Source organism: Electrona antarctica (genome assembly GCF_951216825.1).
Source record: "Electrona antarctica genome assembly, chromosome: 8".
Lineage (NCBI taxonomy): Eukaryota > Metazoa > Chordata > Actinopteri > Myctophiformes > Myctophidae > Electrona > Electrona antarctica.
The window spans coordinates 39,783,802-39,803,702 of record NC_136789.1 but is presented as its reverse complement, the minus strand read 5'-3'; the positions used below and the strand labels follow the sequence as shown (position 1 = coordinate 39,803,702).

The following is a 19,901-nucleotide window of genomic DNA, read 5'->3' as shown; positions in this document are numbered from 1 at the left end:
TACAGTTTGACCCGACTACTAGCGGTTGAAGATGGATGGATGGATTTACTCCTGAACTCAGTTTGTTGTGGTTTAAAGGTGCAGCAATGTTCTTGTTAAAACAAGTTAAATATAGTCCTAACTCAATATTCTGATGGCAATCATTGATCACAGAGATTGCAGCATAAACTATAATTTGTCAATATATATTAGTATTGACAAATTCCATTGTGTGTAAAATAAAATACCAAATTGCTGACAAATGAATTAATCAGCATTCTCTGTGTATGCCCTCTCTCAATATCTCCATCATCATCATCATCATCATCATCATCATCATCATCATCATCATCATCAGACTCAGAGATTGCAGCATAAACTATAATTTGTAAATATTATATTAGTATTGACATGATCATCAACATCATCATCATGATTATGATCTAGTGACAGTCCCTGTGGTCTCTCAGTGGTCCTTTGATTTTAATTTACAGCACTTTATTTATAAATTAGCTCTGATGCAAGAGTTGCAGATTGCAGAACTGCAGACAGAAACGGACGGTAGCTGGAGGAGAAGTGTGTAAATTCCGGGCTGTAGTACTGTACTAGTGAACGCACCTCATCGCATTCCATCGTGCGTCAAAAAGGACAGATCTACAAGCTGACCGCGACGCCTTGTGGGTCGAAGTTGACAGCTTGTAGATCTGTCCTTTTTGTTGACAGCCATGACAGGTGACGCACGCGCAGTCTGCGGCAACAGCAGCAGGACAGATCAGGCTGTTGTTTACATTCATTGTGGAAGTCGTCCTTGAAAACAAAGACAGGTGAGAATGTAACGACGTCAATAAACGACATTATAAACTAGTATTGAACGACTGTTAGACCCTGTTGTTGTTCTTTAAACTCCCGTCAGTTAACGTTATAGATAGCACGAGGTTTAATTCAGCTATGTTGTTGTGTGGGGTTAGCATTGTGTAGCTTAGCTGGCTAAGCTATCAATGGGTGTACTGGATTTCTAGGTCGAAAATCGAAATAGGGTTGTATTTGTAATTTTGCGAATCTCACCACTATAACCTCAATTTAAACATTGATTTACTGTTTGATAACCCAAACCAAAACAATTAATATATTAAATAAATCTACATGGAATTGAACACAATTGGTTTAAAAACGTGGTTAACTTCCCTAAATTGTTGTGTATTGTACTATTGAGATCGGAACACATTCTAATTTCTGTCAGGGATAAATGTTATCCAATGTTAGCCAAATGATTTGGCAGGGCCTTTGGTACAGCTCTGGGTTTCTATCTAGCTCCTTTCGGAACCCTACGTTAAAGTTTCTGACATTTTGATGACTTTACGTAGGGTTACTTATCATCGACTTCAAGCCGCATGTCGCTTGAAGCCGGTGATACCGGACCCTACGGGGTAGGGGTCCAAAGGAGCTCAACCCGGGGGGTCCGGAGACGGGCTAGGTTTCTATCATGCAGCTAGTCATAGCTAGTTATACCAGTTATACAAACAAAACACAACTAGAGAGGGCTGCTCTGCAGAGCGCAGATCTCCGCCAGGTGCATGTGTCACTGTGTTTAACCACTGAAACCCTATATACTTCTTAGTTGACCAGGGTTCTCCAGGTCTATCCTAGGTTTGCTCCTTTTTTTTGCCTTCAACACCAATTTTGTCTTCGTGGATAAAAGCCGATCTACAAGCAAGCACACCCACGGGTTGTGAGCTTGTAGATCAGATGATTTATATGTCATTGTACCACAGCGTTGCAGATTGCAGAAAATAGCAATCTGCAAGCTCACAGTATATCACGGATAGGACACGTTGTGAGCCTATAGATATATAGCTATTATCATATTCTCATGGAGTGGTTCATTCGTCTCATTCAGATTGAGTGAGAGGAGAGGGTACTAGGAGCACTGTTTCTATAGTGTGTGCAGTTTAATTCAACAGTTTTTAAAATATAATCTTTGGTTTAGGACTGTAAAAAGTGTGGGAGACAAATGTTGCCTTTTGAAATGGTTAATTAATTGGCATGTCTGGTATTGTTGGATATTGACTTCTTGAGCCTTGACTTGTTAATGTTCTCTAGCTTCAGCCAAACTGTACCTCCCAGTCTTGTCAGTGGTAGAATTCTGATCTCAGCTGGATTTTATAGGGAAGCACCGATGTGATATTTCTGACCGATACCGATAACCGATGTTGACTCCACATTGCTGTTATGGTCGATAACCGATATTTACCGATGTCAAATATCTGTATAAAAACAGAGTAAAGTTAAAATGTCCTTTCTTAAAAAGGCATATATTCCAACATGAACTTGCATGTATTTTATTCAAAATAAATAATAATCAACTTGAAAAGCTTCCCCAGAAAACTGAATCTGCAGCTTTCAACGTTACAAAAGGCTTTTTCAGTCTCAAACATAATTATGAAATAAAATATCGGCTAAAACCCGATTTATATTATTTTGATATCGGTTCGACACCGATTTTAAAGCCAACATCAACATCGGCCATTAATTGTCCATCCCTAGCTGGATAATGTACAGTATCATGTTCTGCTTTGTAGTTTGTACTCGGGTGAGTTTGATATCTGATAACTGTGTTGCTTATATATTTGATTTTCTATTTGTGTAGTAACACCTGAACTAAGTCATGAGGATGCTACATCCACTAGTGGATACACTGGAGTTTTCCGAGTACTGAGGTTGTAAACACTAACTCTATTAACTAAAGACATACAGTATAGTACATACAGACAGTATAGTCACAAATATGAATCCTTATGAATCATTACAAAAATACATTAATAACTATGAATATACTAAGGTTACTTCTTTCCAAAACAAAGTCACACATGGCTTAGTTTGTGGCACATCTAGAAGGAAAATGGAAACGAATAAGCAAACCGATGATGTGAGGAGTGTGAGCTCATGTTTTTTTTCCTCACCAGGCAGGCCACCCACCCAGCACCATGAGTCAACGGACAGAGAGGCGTGGGATCCACGTGGACCAGTCGGAGCTGCTGTGTACGAAGGGCTGTGGTTACTATGGCAACGTGGCATGGCAGGGCCTGTGTTCCAAGTGCTGGAGAGAGGAGTACCAACGGGCCCGCCAGAAACAGATCCAAGAGGACTGGGCCCTGGCTGAGAAGTAAGACCGGCCTTCCACGGGATGCACACGCAGATTAGACACACCAACGGACAGACATGCGGAAACAACGGTCGGACATGCGGTCGAACATTCACTGCTCCCGTGCTTGCGGTTAGGGTTAGGTTAGGGTTTGGGGTAGGTTGTCGGTCTAATGACAGTCGGACCAATAGTATGTCTAAACCTGTACCCCCTTCCACACACTATGGAAGCTAAACTATCCCATTGTGTGATTAAGACTAGGGATGTGTAAAAGTGTCCAAAATGAAAATCGATTACTATAATTCAATATTAACGATTCATTGATTAATGGCACTTCTGCGCTGACTACAGAACTATGTAGTTCTCAATAATCGCCTTTGCTCACGAAAGACTGAAGTAGTTTTGCTGTTCTTTCTGGTTCTACTTTTCAAGACTACTACAAGACAGCTACAGTACATTCATATTCATCAGATAGTGAACATCACATCATTCACCATCACCTTTGTCTTATTATTGACATAATAAATTAAGAAAAAGGTCTTATAAATATCAAACGGAAAAATTATTTCTGGGACTTTTAAATTTCACTTTTTCCTCGTGGTTGAGATTTTCAGTTCCTTTTTCTCAGTTTCTCACTCTCAGCTGGAATCTAATCAAACAATTTGTGGTTTGTCCAAAAGAGTTCCCTAAGACCTTTCTTTGTCTCGTCTGAGAAGTAGTCGCTGACGAGACAAATAACTTACATTACATAATAAAATGCTGCTGACAGCACTTTATCCAGTTTAATGCATGGCATACAATACACATAATGTATTTTTCCTATGCTTGAAAAGTCTGACATTTTTTGTAGTTTGTCAAACGTTTGTCAAAGTTACCTAGCATCCTTCAACATTACGGCATAGTTACTGCTAACACGATTACATTTCCCATTTGAAAATGGCGAAACAATAATTACGTAATAATAATTAGTACGTCATTTGTCTCATGGTGACTGTCCCCGAACTCATTCTACTGATGTCTCATCTCAGCTGTGGTTATAAAGTAGTAGTAACTTATCTTTTTAGCATACATTTTATTTATTGTTACTATTATGTTTGTTAGCAGAGTATTTCTGCCTTACCACAATTGCATTTCACTGCTTGTCACCTCAAGTGGTTCTTCTGCAGCAAAACTAGTTTGAACTTAACTGAACTTGAGTGCTGCAGCTTCCTCAAAAAGCATGATTATTTACTTGTTCTTGTGTGAAGATATTCATCACAACACTATTCGTTAATTTTTGCTATTTTAGCCTTTTAGAAACCTTTCGTCTATGATGTAGTAAACCTTGCCGAGCCATGAGGCCCATAGGGCCTCTCCTGTTTCTGTAGCGTGAGGCAGCTTGATGTACAAGTACACCCCCTGGACATGATGTACAAGTACACCCCCTGGACATGATGTACAAGTACACCCCCTGGACATGACGCTAGTATGTCGCAGGGACTTGATGCTGAGTGCCAAGCACTCAGCATCAGCTTTGGGTCCCATTTTTCAGAGTCTTTGGTATGACCCGGCTGGGGATCGAACCCCGACCTTCCAGTCCCAGGGCGGACACTCTAACCACAAGGCCACTGAGCTGGTGATGACATCGCCTATGATGACATGCCCAAAATTGGGACGTCAGATTGAAAGTAGTTAAATTCCAAGGGTGCTCTGAATGGAACCTTTCTCATTATGAGGGGTCCTTGAAATTAAAAGGTTTGAGAACCACAGTACTACTACTAGGATGTGGTAGATCTGACACAATTATTTGAGATTATCACAATTATTTTTTAAATGCCATAATCATTTATGTTGAAAAATAGAAATAGCAGATCAACGCGTTTTGATCTTCTAGATGAGCTATTTCCATTATTGTTTTTTTTAGTATAGTATCAAGTATAAAGTTATATGTCATATCTGCCCTGTGCACCTTTAGTTTACGAAGCGTTAAAGCCAAACAGATGTAATTTCTATTCATAATGTTCCAATGTTCAACGACAAACACAATTAAATCGTTAATCACAATTATTTGAGTACAGTAAAACGTCATAATCCTCCTGACAGCCCTAGAATGTGATGTTGTATCGTGATGCTGATGGTTTGGTTGTGGTGACTGCACACAGGCTGCAGAGGGAGGAGGAGGCAGCCTACGCCAGTATCCAGGGAGCCCAGGCTCCTCCGTCTCAGGCTCCGTCCCAGTCCCAGGCCCTGCCACCACAGGCCCAGCCCAGCCAGGCCTCTCTGGGACCCTTCTCCAAATTCGAGGAGAAGAAGACCAACGAGAAGACTCGCAAAGTGACCACTGTCAAGAAGTTCTTCAGCCCGTCGTCCCGCACAGCCCCCAAGAAAGGTACAGACAACTTTATCTTTAGACACGGGTACAAAAATACCAAGCCTGACAACCTAATTTATACACACAGGTACCAAAATACCAAGCCTGACAACTTAATTTATACACGCCAAAATACCAAGCCTGACAACTTAATTTATACACGCCAAAATACCAAGCCTGACAACTTAATTTATACACACTAAAATACCAAGCCTGACAACTTAATTGTTATGCAAATGTAAGTACCAAAATGCCAAGCCAGACAATTTACTGTATCCGCAGATCCTTAAAAGGATCCATGGCTAATAAGACTTGTATTGCTTCCCAGCAAGCCAAATGACGTCATGCTGACATTATGATGGACGTCCTCTGGTGACTGGTGATGTACAGGATGAGGCCAGATCACAGCCCATATGGGCATGATCTTTACGTCATTTCCAGGACGTCTTCACCGGTTGAAATAATATAGCTTATTCTGGGCCAGATCTGACCAGTTATGATATGACTTAAGTTGATCTGGCCTCTATCAGACTCTCTGATTCATCCAGGGACATCCGTCTTAGTGGGCGAAATCTACTGTATGTTGGTTGAAATCAGGTGACATTCTGGGCCAGATCTAACTATTCTTGGTTTGACTTGATCTGGCCCCAATCGAGACGTCACTAATTCGTCCAGGTCCTGACCGCGCTTGCTGGGTTAATACATTATAATTGCCCTCTATAACTAAAATTTGAAATGAAAAACAGTCACCATAAATATTGTATTTATTTTAGTAATAGTACGTCTTTCACTCTATAGAGACCGCTCCCACCGCAAGTTGATGTCATACAGTATATGTCCATGTGTAGTCCTGCCTGGAGAAATGATCTATCTGCTGGTCAGTGCTCTCTGGGCATTGTCCCCAACCAAGGTACAGGGACATCAGGGACAAGAATAAGAAGGCCTAACGGTAACTGATTATTTAGGAGGGTACATTCAATTCATCACTCCACCATTCATCACGCTTCACCTTTGCTTTCGTTCCTCCGTATTTCATTAACATGCATTCAATCATTGTTTTACTCTTGTCTTCCTTATGTATGTTTTGTTCATTCTTTCTTTACTGTTGCGTCTCTTCACTTTTAATGGGTTCTACACCTAACACCTGTATGTGTAATTCATTGCAATTCCAATTGTGTCTGTGTGTGTGTGTGGCTTGACCATTGTAACCATTCATTCCCATTATCCTAAACCACCTCACCCCCGTCTCAAAACAACCTGTCTCCTACTTTGGCCTTCACTTGGTCCCACATCGTGCTCTTTGGCTTTCCCTCACGTCTTTCCTCCCCTGGCCCCTCCATTCCTCCCATTTTGTTCTCAGCCCCCTCTGAGAGAGAGGAGAAGAGCCATAGAGACTGGAGAGGAATATTTACCCCCTCCTGGGAAATGGGTTCCCCCACTGAAGGTAACGGCTTAACCCTCGGAGAAAGGGAGACACTTTTGAGAAGCTCTTGTCCTCTCAAAGGTTTACTTAGCTAGGAGACTGTCGCTTCTGCAGTAACTGCAGTAGCTCATGTTTATATAGATGGTTCGGTTCAGAATGTCATTCAACTTTGCAAACGGAGCTGAATGCCATAGTAGACTGACTGCTGGTGCCTCCTATGGTTTGCAGTGGGTTTGCTGTGATGCAGGCCTGCCGGCTAGTGTCCTGGCCGTGTGCATATTATGAACTATGTACAGTAGTGTGTCACTTTGTTTTGTGTGTTTAATGTTTCATTGATTTGGATGTTGCTCACTTATCGTTTACTGTCATTGTATCCCCTCACATTGTGGCTGTACTGGCAGCGCTGGTGGCCAGACTAAGAGGTGGGTGTGTGTGTGTGTGTATGTGTGTGTGTGTGTTGCACTGGATGTGTTGCACTGGATGTGCCCAATTAGGCAAACAAATACACCACATGATGTCCTACAGGCCTTGAGTCAAGGTCAAGGTCAAGTTTATTCATATGTCCCAAACTGGGCACTTCGTTTTACAGCAGATAGTAAAAGCTCTCAAAGACATTACAAACAGTACAACATACATAACAACAGACATACGTATACATTATCACAAGATACAAATGTTACATTAAATATAAAGTGCAACCAGGGCTAAAGTGCACCAAGTGTAACTACCTCTACCTCCTCCTGCTTCCCTTGTTGATGGCTCGGATGGAGGTAGGTATGAATGAAAATTTGTACCTGTTTGTTTTTGTAACAGGGGTCTTTAACCATTGGCCGGATGGCAGGAATTCATATTCCCGGTATAGGGGGTGAGAGCTGTCTGCTCTGATACATGATGCTTTTCTTAGCACCTGCTCATTCACTCATTCTATAATATTTCTTCCAGTTACGTTGCCGAAAATGGAAAAGACTGTGTAGTGCATTTACAGTACATAGCAGCCATGTGTAACCCCTACCTCTGACTCACTAGACTATTAGACCCCAGATCATCCTTCTCTGTGAGAAGCCATTAGTACAGTATGTCATCAATTTGTCTCCATTGGTGTTTGGCTTTCCTCCAATATTATTGGTTTTGTGCTTTCTTAGAGATGGGCAATAGAGAGACAGTAAGTAAAGCATTGGACAGGGGGGTAGCGTGATCCTTTATCGTGGGTCTTCGAACCAGATTTGATCCAGGGATGTTGGGATGATAGATGCATTAGGTATGTACAGGCTAGGGGGGCAATATATTGTTATTGTATCGATATTGTGATATGTGACTAGATCTCATCGTCTGGGATTTCATACTATTGTGTTATGGCATACAACACTTACCGGTAACCCAATAATAGTGAAAATAGCCGATCAGAAAGCTCACAATGCGTCGTGATGCGACACAGTGTCAGCTTGTAGATCGACTGTTGTCGCAATATTGATATTGAGCTATTTGGTAAAAAAAGATCATGATACTTGATTCAAATAGCCCCGCCCTACAATACAGTCCGGAGAGCAAACCCCACCCATTGATTGGAAAATATCACTTAACAAAGACCATACTGTATGCATCTGTGTCATCGAACACCAACAGTTGATTGAATGCTTGGTATTCTGCTCCAGAAATCTCATTTGCTGCTACAGTATGAAAAGACTCACTAATTGTTCTGCTGTGAACATCCCATCCCAGAGGTCTCTCAATAAGGTCATAGTTAGCCAGCCGTGAAGATTGAAGCAACTAAACAAAGCATTCCTCCTCCACAGAAACCCAAGAGGGCAAGACACCGAGCCCGTCCATCAGCCGCCAGGCCAGCATGGAGACGGACCGGGTCTCCAAGGACTTTATGGACTTTTTGAAGAACCTACAGAAGCCTGGCCGGGAGATCCACAAGCAGTGCCGGGCCTTCATCGAGAGCATGGCCAACAAAAAGGTCTGCCCTCATGCAAAACTAACCACTTAATCACTATTATACTTAGTTGACCGGGGTCCCACAGGGCTCTTTACTAGCTCTGCTGCTTTTTTTTCTCCAACAGCAGCAAATGTAATTTTTGCCCCAGACCCCACCCCAACAAATCATATCAGAGGATTGAGTGGTGCAGTCAGTGTGACGACTTCACACAGGAATTGCTTCGGGGACCGCAGACATTTTGTTTTCAAAGGGGGAAAAAAGCCTTTCCCAGCAGGAAAAGGCGTGGGAGTGAACCTTGTATTTCGCTAACCAATAAGAGTGCAGAGGGGCGTCGCTCCAAATGTGGTGACGTCAGTGTTCTCCGCTGTCTGGTGGACCTTCAAAACATTACAGCGGGGGTGGGGAGGTGGGCACATAGGTTGGTGAACCAAGAGGAAGGCGGAGTAGCTTTCCAGCGCTAGTTTGATCCGACCCAGTATGCCTAGAAAAGCACGGGGCTCTTCAGGCTAACACAGGAATGACCCTGGCAGCATATCGGTGTTCCTGGTAGTACTAGGCTACTATACTTTAATAATGACCTGGCAGCAGATCGGTGTTCCTGGTAGTACTAGACTACTATACTTTAATAATGACCTGGCAGCAGATCGGTGTTCCTGGTAGTACTAGACTACTATACTTTAATAATGACCTGGCAGCAGATCAGTGTTCCTGGTAGTACTAGGCTACTATACTTTAATAATGACCTGGCAGCAGATCGGTGTTCCTGGTAGTACTAGGCTACTATACTTTAATAATGACCTGGCAGCAGATCAGTGTTCCTGGTAGTACTAGGCTACTATACTTTAATAATGACCTGGCAGCAGATCAGTGTTCCTGGTAGTACTAGGCTACTATACTTTAATAATGACCTGGCAGCAGATCAGTGTTCCTGGTAGTACTAGGCTACTATACTTTAATAATGACCTGGCAGCAGATCAGTGTTCCTGGTAGTACTAGGCTACTATACTTTAATAATGACCCTGGCAGCAGATCGGTGTTCCTGGTAGTACTAGGCTACTATACTTTAATAATGACCTGGCAGCAGATCGGTGTTCCTGGTAGTACTAGGCTACTATACTTTAATAATGACCTGGCAGCAGATCGGTGTTCCTGGTAGTACTAGGCGACTATACTTTAATAATGACCTGGCAGCAGATCAGTGTTCCTGGTAGTACTAGGCTACTATACTTTAATAATGACCTGGCAGCAGATCGGTGTTCCTGGTAGTACTAGGCTACTATACTTTAATAATGACCTGGCAGCAGATCGGTGTTCCTGGTAGTACTAGGCTACTATACTTTAATAATGACCTGGCAGCAGATCGGTGTTCCTGGTAGTACTAGGCTACTATACTTTAATAATGACCTGGCAGCAGATCAGTGTTCCTGGTAGTACTAGGCTACTATACTTTAATAATGACCTGGCAGCAGATCAGTGTTCCTGGTAGTACTAGGCTACTATACTTTAATAATGACCTGGCAGCAGATCGGTGTTCCTGGTAGTACTAGGCTACTATACTTTAATAATGACCTGGCAGCAGATCAGTGTTCCTGGTAGTACTAGGCTACTATACTTTTACACTATAGCAAACAAAATGTTGAGAAGGGACTTCGGGAAGAGACATCAAGAGACAAAAGACTCATGAAAATGAAAAGAAAACCTAGAACCACACAAGGCCCAACACATTGTCATCTAATCTTGTGAATTGTTTTTGAACCTGTATGCATACTGTAGATACAGGAGACTCTGTCACCTCATGCCCGGGGCCAGATCGACAAAACAGGGACGATGTAACCATCAGGATTTTCCTTGTATACATTTGTGGGACTTCACCGCTGAAAACTACATTCTGCGATTATGCGGCTTCCTTTACTCCACCTATTTGAAACTTGCCATGTGAAGTCACACAACAAATTCTATTTGACGCAATCATACGTCAAACAAACATTCATGAACAAAAATCCCACACTCTTGAGTGTCAAGAGTGAAGGTCACGGAGGGACCAAAATGTCATGTCACTTTGAATAAAACCGATGCTGCCGGGATTTTTGTTCATGATTGCTTTTTTTTGTCCAACGCACCTGCATATGAACGAAGTGGATGTGCGGAAATTCTCTTTGCAAAGTTATTTTATTTTAAATGTTTATCAATCATCTGGTCATCATTTTGGTATTCAATACAAAAAATAACCCGACCAATGAATTGAACTGTCCATAACTGGTGTGTTTTTTTACTGTTGAGCAGAAGAAAGAATCAAAGAACAGAGGCTATTACCATTGTTGTGCCCGTCTCGATGTGTAGTAGTTAGTTTGTACTCTGTCAGTCTGTATGTCTGTATGCACTTCATGGTAATAGTATAGAACAATGACTTATTTACCAGTATTTATGGCTCATATCCTTGTGACCTTTTGTCTTGACAGGACCTTGGTGCAGATGAACTCTCAGAGTGTGTTCAAGACTTCTACCAGAACATGTCGGACCGCTTGATGACCCACTTTAAAGGTTGGTGTTCGGAAGACTCTCCCCTTCTTGACTTGACCAGGAACTGTATCTATCACACGATTAATTATTACTAAAGCGGATAACGAGGATACACTATCGGGTAAGGTTAGGTAACGGCGGCCATAGTTGAGAGGGTAGAGAGAATGTCTATTTATCAGAAGCTTGCCGGTTCACCCCCAGTCTGCCCTGTCTAAGTGTAGCTAGGATGGGTAAATGTAGAGCAGTAGTTCTCAAACGTTTTCGTGCGAAGGACCCCAAAATTAATGGGTATTTGGCTGCGGACCCCCCTCTGAAAAATATCTTCGTGCCGCAACGTGCCACGGAGTTAAACGATAAAGGAGACTCCAGTTCGTTCCCGGAGAAGAGGGGTCCCATCGGGACAGCTTCAAGCACACCCTAGAGCAAGGATTAATTTAATTTAAAAAGCCTTTATTCACTCGACAGGACTATACATTTTAAAAACAATTAAAAGCCACCAAACGCCGACCGGTTTTCGACAGACACGTCGTCTTCAGGTCGTGGCTATAGAGCTCAAGTTCCACTTAAAAAAATCCATCCCCCTTCAAACAAACAAACAAATGTAACTCACCTTCCATCATGTATAAATAAACGTATATATGTATAAAACTCATGAATGTAAACGAGCAGACGGGACGGTCATGTTCCTGCAAAGCCACGCCCATTGGCTCATTCAGACTCAATCATGTGTCACGTCACTGGTGTGACTGAACAGGGATACAGAGAATCTTGGGTCAAAGACGTTGTCTGCCATGTTATTGGGTTTCCAAAACTACATTACAAGATTGTTAATTTAGGAAGATGCATCATCCCGTCTGGAGCCACTAGAGGTGGCTAATGGTACACAAATCCTACAAATGGTGTCTTAAGTAGGCGACAGATGGAAAATCTCACGAACGTCCTATGGTTACTGGTGCTAGATTCCGCGAGAGTGTGTTGCTGGAACAGAGAAAAGTCAATAATAAAGTATCCTACATTTTCTCCTGATTTGTCTCTCTGATAAAAGCCATTTTAGTATAAACATCTTGGTAATATTGTGTGGCTTGTAGCGGTCTGGTCCAACACTTAGTTCAGTGACCATGGGGCTAAAGAATTTTAGAATATCCTAAAAAGGCGTCCACCCACTTCACGCAGATACGGGAAGTAAACAGGAGATGTTATGTCGAACTATAAATGCAACACGTCTCTGTCTGTCTGTCTGTCTGTCTGTCTGTCTGTCTGTCTGTCTGTCTGTCTGTCTGTTGTAAGTAAGCTGGTGACCGATGGGCACAGGTCTAGTATCCTATAAATGGCAAAAGTTCTTTCTGTATTTGTATCTGCATCATTTATGCTTGAACGGCGGGCACTTGCCGACAAACTGATTTTCAAGTTGTTGCGTGCGACATGTTAATTTGAAAATACAATCAGCCCCGGGATTCCTTCAAAATAGGAGCTCTGGGGTGCCGGGAAGACATGGCCGCTTTTTTCTGTAAAGCCCCCCCCCCCCCCCCTTTCTGTTCCGGAAAAAAAACTCAGATATTTTTTGGCTTGCTTACCTTTCTCTCGTTTTAAATAATCCATCGCGTTCTTATTTTGAACGAGAGGCAGTTGAGAAGTCAGAAATGAAGAGCTTAGTGTATCCATCAGATCAAAACCACGGCGAGCGCTCTAGATTAGGAGAGACGAGGCATTCTTTCTGCCGCGGTACACTAGGAGGTAACTGGGACCGCTGGTGAACGAAGAGCGAAGCGTACGGTGGCCTTAGGGTCGAACTAAAAAAAGAAAAAAAATCTGAATATTATTCTCTCGCCTGATATCATTGAAGATGCGCTAGGACGTGTACACACGTCCTTTGAATCCGTCGGATGGATTCCCTAGGACGTGTGGACACGTCGGATGGACGGAACCTGTTAATTTGTACTACTACTACAGAGTATACATTAGGCTTACCCTTTAATATGGCCCATACAGAGTTTGATAGAATAAGTCGGTAACATGGACTAATGTGACCCCTAAGGCAATTCAGAGCGAGTGGAGCGAGTCATGGACCAGGTGGAGAAATACATCATGACCCGTCTGTATAAGACTGTGTTCTGTCCAGAAACTAGCGACGACGAGAAGAAAGATCTGGCAACGCAGCACAGGATCAGGTGAGTCGCCTTTTATAGAAAAACACAGTTCAACGATATTCGCTACATGATCATTCTTGTACTTTTATTTTGAACTATCGTTTTCAACATTGAACTATGTCAGAGGAGTTGTGTGTAAATAATAAATAAGTCCCCCCCCCCCCCCACCCTTCTGTGTAGCCTAGAACTGGAGGTCTCTAGAACATGGGGTCATGTGATCAGTGACATAAGGACGGTGTACTTTTTGGCCTGCAGTACAGTTGGAGGCCATCGATATTGTCCTTTTCTTTTTGCTGAGGTTTGCGTGATCTGCGCAAAAGGACAGTTAACCCATTTTGGGCGGGAACCCCTTTTGGTGTTTTAAACATTATGTTATAATTTAGCTATTGAAAAATAGCAGATCTACAAGCTCATACTGTAGCTCGCCACCGAGTGGCGCGCTACGAGCTTGTAGGTCTGCTATTTTTGAAAAATCGTGAAAATATTTATTTCAGAAAACTGGAGGATTTAGAAGGATTTCTTAAAATGTTGAGGTCAGGCCTAAATGGATCAAATGATAAGGGACAATATCGGTGGCACCCAACTGTACATCTTCCCTATGTCACTGATCAAGTTGACCCCAAGTTCTAGATAGGTTAGTATATATGGTTACTCAGTGTGCTGTTTCTAATCACGCTCCCAGAGATTGTGAGTCAATAATGGCTTTATGCATTACAAGCAAGCTATAATATGTATAGATGACGATTTGTGCCTGTACTTTATCTAACCCATCGTGTGTGTGTGTGTGTGTGTGTGTGTGTGTGTGTGTGTGTGTGTGTGTGTGTGTGTGTGTGTGTGTGTGTGTGTGTGTGTGTGTGTGTGTGTGTGTGTGTGTGTGTGTGTGTGTGTGTGTGTGTGTGTGTCTGTGTCTGTGTCTGTGTCTGTGTCCAGGGCGTTGCACTGGGTGGACATCCAGATGCTGTTTGTATCTTTCGATGAGGAGCAGCCAGAGGTGTCTGACAACGTGGTCAAAGCAATAACAGGTCTGACAGCACAATGCTGGTGTTGCTTGTCTTAATTGCCCCAAGGGCTCTCAAACTTGTTAGTTGTCAGGCTGCGATCCCCGAAAATAATCATATTTGTACTGGGGACCCTCCACCCTGACAAGCACTTGGAATTGTAGGCATTACATTTAGTAGCAAAGATAAATATTGTGAAATTAGCCAAACTACAAGCTCAACCCGCTTCGCACTGTGAGGTGAGCTTGTAGATCGTCTATTTTCACAATCTTTGACAATTTTGCCCAATTTGGTATTCAAAAGTAACTTTAACGTATTAAAAAGTAACTTTAGGGCAGGTACCCTCATAAAAAACATGCAGAAATCCTGGTCTCTATATTGCCTCCCCTGGCCTGCCGTCATGCATTGAAGGAAGCATGAGGTCAGTCCATTGCTCTCCCCAGGTTGGCAGAGCGAATGTACAGTTGGAGGCCATCGATATTGTCCTTTTCTTTTTGCTGAGGTTTGCGTGATCTGCGCAAAACCCCTTTTGGTGTTTTAAACATTATGTTATAATTTAGCTATTGAAAAATAGCAGATCTACAAGCTCATAGCGCGCCACCGAGTGGCGCGCTACGAGCTTGTAGGTCTGCTATTTTTGAAAAATCGTGAAAATATTTATTTCAGAAAACTGGAGGATTTAGAAGGATTTTTTTAAATTTTGAGGTCAGGCCTAAATGGGTCAAATGATAAGGGACAATATCGGTGGCACCCAACTGTAGCACGCAGGAGACATTGACAATATTGACAATTGACACTGGGTGAAAAGAAATTAGTAAAAAAAGAATTGTAGGATATAAAAAAAAAAGTATGTTGGTTTGTTTACTGAACAGAAAATAGACAATGTTGCACATTAAGCTAATCATCTGGGGACCCCCCAACATAATTTGGGGACCCCCAGTTTGTGAACCACTGCTGTATGTCATGCCATGCGTAGAAACAGTTTCAATGCCTCAGGACAAGGCTAACCATTAGTGTGCATACTGTACCTTATTGAATTTGAATTTCCATTGCATGTCCATTGTTGCTCTACTCATTGTAAAAAGCCATAGTTTGGTTGCAAGATTCCTGATCACCGTCCATGTCATTCCGACTTGTGACTCGAGCACTAATTAAAGGTATATTCAGTGATTTGACTTAATCTAAATATCACTTATTTTTTCTTTTTTTCTGGATAATCCTCCCTACTATAGAGTGTGCTGACCATATAAGGAGTTCCTCCCTGTCCCCAGTGAGCCCCTGGGGTCAAAAAACCCTAGTTTCAGTTTTGGTGGCGGGTGGCAAAGCCTTCATCCAATCAGGATGAGAGGGGCCTTCCTCCAATCATGATCGATGTGCACATGCACATTTTGTTACCGGGGCGGACTGGGTGGTTTTCCAAATCACTCAAATCACTGAATGCTCCTTTAAATCAAGTGAATGCAATGAACTTGTTTGATATAAAACCACCAGTACTGTGGGTCTTGGTAGGATGGAACTTGCAGTACTAGAGGTAAATGGTGCATTTATATTTATAACTCCTTTATCCAAGATGCTTTACATAGATTGTGCATTACACTTACCCATTCACACACACATTCATAGGGCGATGACAGAGGGAACCATGCAAGGCACCAACCTGCATGTACATCGGGAGCAATTAGGGGTTCAGTGTCTTGGTAGGACAGAAAACTAGAGGTCCTGGTAGGACAGAAAACCAGCAGTACTAGAGGCCCTGGTAGGAGCAGCAGTCCTGGGGGTCCCAGAAGTCCTGGTGATGTGATCAGACAGCTTCTTTGTAGCTGCTGATGTGTGTCTGTCAAACCCGTCACTTCCTCCTCAGACATCATAGAGATGGACTCCAAGAGAGTACCCCGGGATAAGCTGGCGTGCATCACGCGCTGCAGCAAGCACATCTTCACCGCCATCAAGATCACCAAGAACGAGCCGGCGTCGGCCGACGACTTCCTCCCTGCCCTCATTTACATCGTGCTGAAGGCCAACCCGCCTCGTCTTCAGTCCAACATCCAGTACATCACACGCTTCTGCAACCCCAGCCGGCTGATGACTGGCGAGGATGGATACTACTTCACCAACCTGGTCAGTGTGTGTGTGTGTGTGTGTGTGTGTGTGTGTGTGTGTGTGTGTGTGTGTGTGTACACGCCTTCATGTTCTTTAAGTATTATGCTGAACTTCAATCTATGAAAAGAATGAATGAACAAGTAAATATCTATCTATAAGCTCTAGAAGCTTACAACCTCATAAAGTGTCACAACAATTTACGGTTTATGATGTGCCTAAAATATAGGCACTCCAGGTTGAAAGTAGTTAAAAGTCAGGACACAATATCAGCTTCCGATAATTTTACTGTCAATATCGGTCGGTCTCCAGTAATAAGATCATAAGATTTGTAACGACGATGTTTTGTGTGTGTGTGTGTGTCACATCAACGCAGTGCTGCGCCGTGGCCTTCATCGAAAAGCTGGACGCCCAGTCTCTCAACCTGTCCACGGAGGAGTTTGAGCGCTACATGTCGGGTCAAGCCTCCCCGCGACGGCCCGAGTCGGAGGACGGCTGGCCGCAGACCGGCGCCCCGGCGGCGGACCGCGCCGCCGTGAACCCCGTCCTGGCCGAGCTCCACCAGAACCTGGAGCTGCTGTCGGGCCTGGACAGGCGGCAGGAGAATCTGATGGAGGCCGCTCAGAGCCTGCAGAGCGACCTCCTGTCCTGGCAGGAGAGCGTGGAGCGGGAGGTGCAGGGCATCCTGGAGAAGTATCCCCTAGAGATCCGGCCGCCCGCCCCCGCGGCCATCGACGCCGACAACATGGAGAACGACCGGCTGCCGCCGCCTCTCACGCCCCAGATGTTCGCTGGGTAAACGAGATGTAACCACTTGAAACCTTGTGTCCCTGTGCTGGGCACAAATGTCCGGCCTGTTCTCAGCAAAAAAGAATTAGTGTAGAGCAAAAACAAGACTCTGGTCAAATAAGTATAGCGTTTACGTGGTTAAATAGCAAGGGGGTCGATGTATTGCACTGAACCAAATATTAACAGGACCACTATGCCTTTGAATGCATACTCCTGTACTAACATCTATTAATGAAATTAACTAGTACATTGTAATAGGTTTCCTGCAGATATCCACGGCACATTCTTGTTCTATCTCTGGCCTAAATCTTGTAAGTTTCAGGTCTTTGCAGTCACTCCATGGTATTCACATATGAGGAAAAAAACAACCTTGTAGTCATAGAAGATTAGTTTTTGAGCTCATACTGCTGAGGGAAACCGGGTTATTTATTTTTAGCTGGACATATTGGGAAATTGCTGACTGCCAAACGATGCAGTATGAGCTCTGCAGAATGTAGTCATCTTCTGCTGGTGATTTCAGTTTGTGATTTCAGTTTGTTTCACTGACGAGGGAAACGGGTTTCCCTACCACGTTTATTTTGCCGCTGTTCAAAACCACAGGTTTGTCAAACCTGAATACACTCCGATCACTTGGTGGTTCACCAAATGTAGCAGATCTACAAGACGTCAAGTTGTTGTAGGGGGATAAAAAAGAGCGGACCAAGTTCAGAGCCGACCCCGGACAAATCTAAGCCCAACTCCAAGTATCGAGGGTTTAAGTGGTTAACTTGAGGCTCATAATTTTACAGTGTGTATAGCCTAAAGAAATCAAAAGGAAAGGGAATTTATTGTCCTATACTGTTGACAGTTGACCCTGTACACCCACATGATATTTAACACTGAGTGTATTTACATGGACAATGCCGCTCCAACGCTTTGTGTGTGCCCCCCGTGACGTCATGTGGCAGCCAAGTCTATGGACTTTTTTTTTTACTATGAACTAAGCTGGGTGCCACAGTAAACTATGGCGTAGTGGCAGCCAAGTCTGTGGACTTTTTGCGGAACGACACTTCATACACTTCATACATTCGGCCCCAGAACACTCCTTGTTTCTTTAATTTTGCTGAATTGTTTTATATCTCCGCTCTATTTTAAATTAGATTATTTTCTCAATATTGACTTGCAATATTTCCCACACTGAACATTACTGATAGGTGTAGTGTACACAGTAACAGTAACTTTTAATTAACTTATTTTAGAGAGAGCGAGAGACCAAACAAAATTCCTGTTTTCCTGTTTAGTCTGATTCTGCATGGTCTGCTCGAGTGCTCGTTAATGACAATTTGACTAAAATGAAGGGTACACGTGGGAGGTTAGAGGATTATCTTCAAATTAACATTTGAAGATCGATAAATATACAAACTGTATGTGTGAAACACAGAAAAATTAATAATCTATATTAGAGCAGTGCATAACAAAAAAAAAAAACGTGTTTTCAACTACATGAGTAGTATGTCACATGTCTTCAAACAATATCTACGTGTTTTCAAGATTACGATACGATACTAAAACCCATAATTAAAACATAATACTGGGCTGTACAAATCATTCACGACTTTAAAAGGGATACAACTTCAGAAGAGTCACATAGTTGCTATAAGCTAATGCTAACAGGTACTCCACTAAAGACACTTTGAGCCTCAGTCCATAACTGCCTTATTAAGCAGTAGTAGATACGGTATGTAAGCCTTAATCACTAATACTATTGTCTTTGTTCATTTTTAAATGAGTTTGAAAACATTTCCTTCCTTTGTTTTTTTATTTAGTTTAGTTTTAATACAATGACTGGCATCAGACAGCTTAAAGTGAAGTTGTTAACCTATTCTGTGTATAATCGTAACTGAATTTTGATTTGAATGTTGTTACCTATTATTATACGGTATATCTGTAAAAAAAATCATTTTTGAGTTTTTGGGACTACAAATCTGTATGTATTTGTCAGATTATGAAACCATTATTTATAATGTATACGGTACCAATGATACAAAATGATGTGTTGAATTGAATGCTTGTGCTATGAATAAAATGTCTTGGATCCAGGGTTTGCAGTTTTATCCATCTTTGTCATATCGACAGACACCTTGTGGTGGTATGGAAACACTACAATGCATTGCTTCTCCACACATGAAATTAGGTGTCTGTTTTATTTATACAGTAAACTCTACAAGTTTAATTTTTAGAATGTCTTTGACTTCGCAGTGTGGATTTTGTTTGGACCACTGTTTATAGAGGAATCATGCAATGTTTTCAACTCTGCTTCACTTCCCTTCCCATTTGCTCTGGTTCCACATCCTAGGCCTCGTGTGTGTGTGTGTGTGTGTGTGTGTGTGTGTGTGTGTGTGTGTGTGTGTGTGTGTGTGTGTGTGTGTGTGTGTGTGGTTACGGTCAGTATGGGATAAAAGACTGTTTCAGGGCTTTATTTTGGTTAGGGTCACTCTAACACTTCCTTTAAAGGGGGAAGGCGCATGTTAAAGGAAA

The 19,901-nt window shown here is 42.6% G+C and overlaps 1 protein-coding gene across 3 annotated transcripts; it reads left to right on the top strand.

Moving 5' to 3' along the window:
- The first annotated feature begins 704 nt into the window (after nucleotides 1–704).
- rabgef1 (RAB guanine nucleotide exchange factor (GEF) 1) lies at nucleotides 705–19,463 on the top strand. Of its 3 annotated transcripts, XM_079508236.1 has the most exons (10): nucleotides 705–803; nucleotides 2,943–3,142; nucleotides 5,263–5,489; nucleotides 6,832–6,915; nucleotides 8,688–8,854; nucleotides 11,293–11,374; nucleotides 13,389–13,521; nucleotides 14,431–14,522; nucleotides 16,360–16,616; nucleotides 16,972–19,463. In XM_079508236.1, the coding sequence occupies exons 2-10, from the start codon at nucleotides 2,964–2,966 to the stop codon at nucleotides 17,392–17,394; spliced, it is 1,644 nt and encodes a 547-aa protein (XP_079364362.1). In that variant the 5' UTR covers nucleotides 705–803; nucleotides 2,943–2,963; the 3' UTR covers nucleotides 17,395–19,463. The 3 variants fall into 3 exon arrangements, with proteins under 3 accessions (XP_079364362.1, XP_079364363.1, XP_079364364.1); XM_079508237.1 differs by lacking the exon at nucleotides 6,832–6,915; XM_079508238.1 differs by lacking the exons at nucleotides 705–803; nucleotides 2,943–3,142; nucleotides 5,263–5,489; nucleotides 6,832–6,915 and adding an exon at nucleotides 7,103–7,316.
- The last annotated feature ends 438 nt before the right edge of the window (nucleotides 19,464–19,901 follow it).

What these genes read in the sequence shown, in the direction of transcription:
- rabgef1 (XM_079508236.1), top strand. Translation starts at nt 2,964, where the DNA reads ATGAGTCAACGGACAGAGAGGCGTGGGATCCACGTGGACCAGTCGGAG. An exon ending in GACTGGGCCCTGGCTGAGAA is followed by an intron (nt 3,143 to 5,262) that starts GTAAGACCGGCC and finishes GACTGCACACAG; the next exon opens with GCTGCAGAGGGAGGAGGAGG. An exon ending in CTTGATGACCCACTTTAAAG is followed by an intron (nt 11,375 to 13,388) that starts GTTGGTGTTCGG and finishes GTGACCCCTAAG; the next exon opens with GCAATTCAGAGCGAGTGGAG.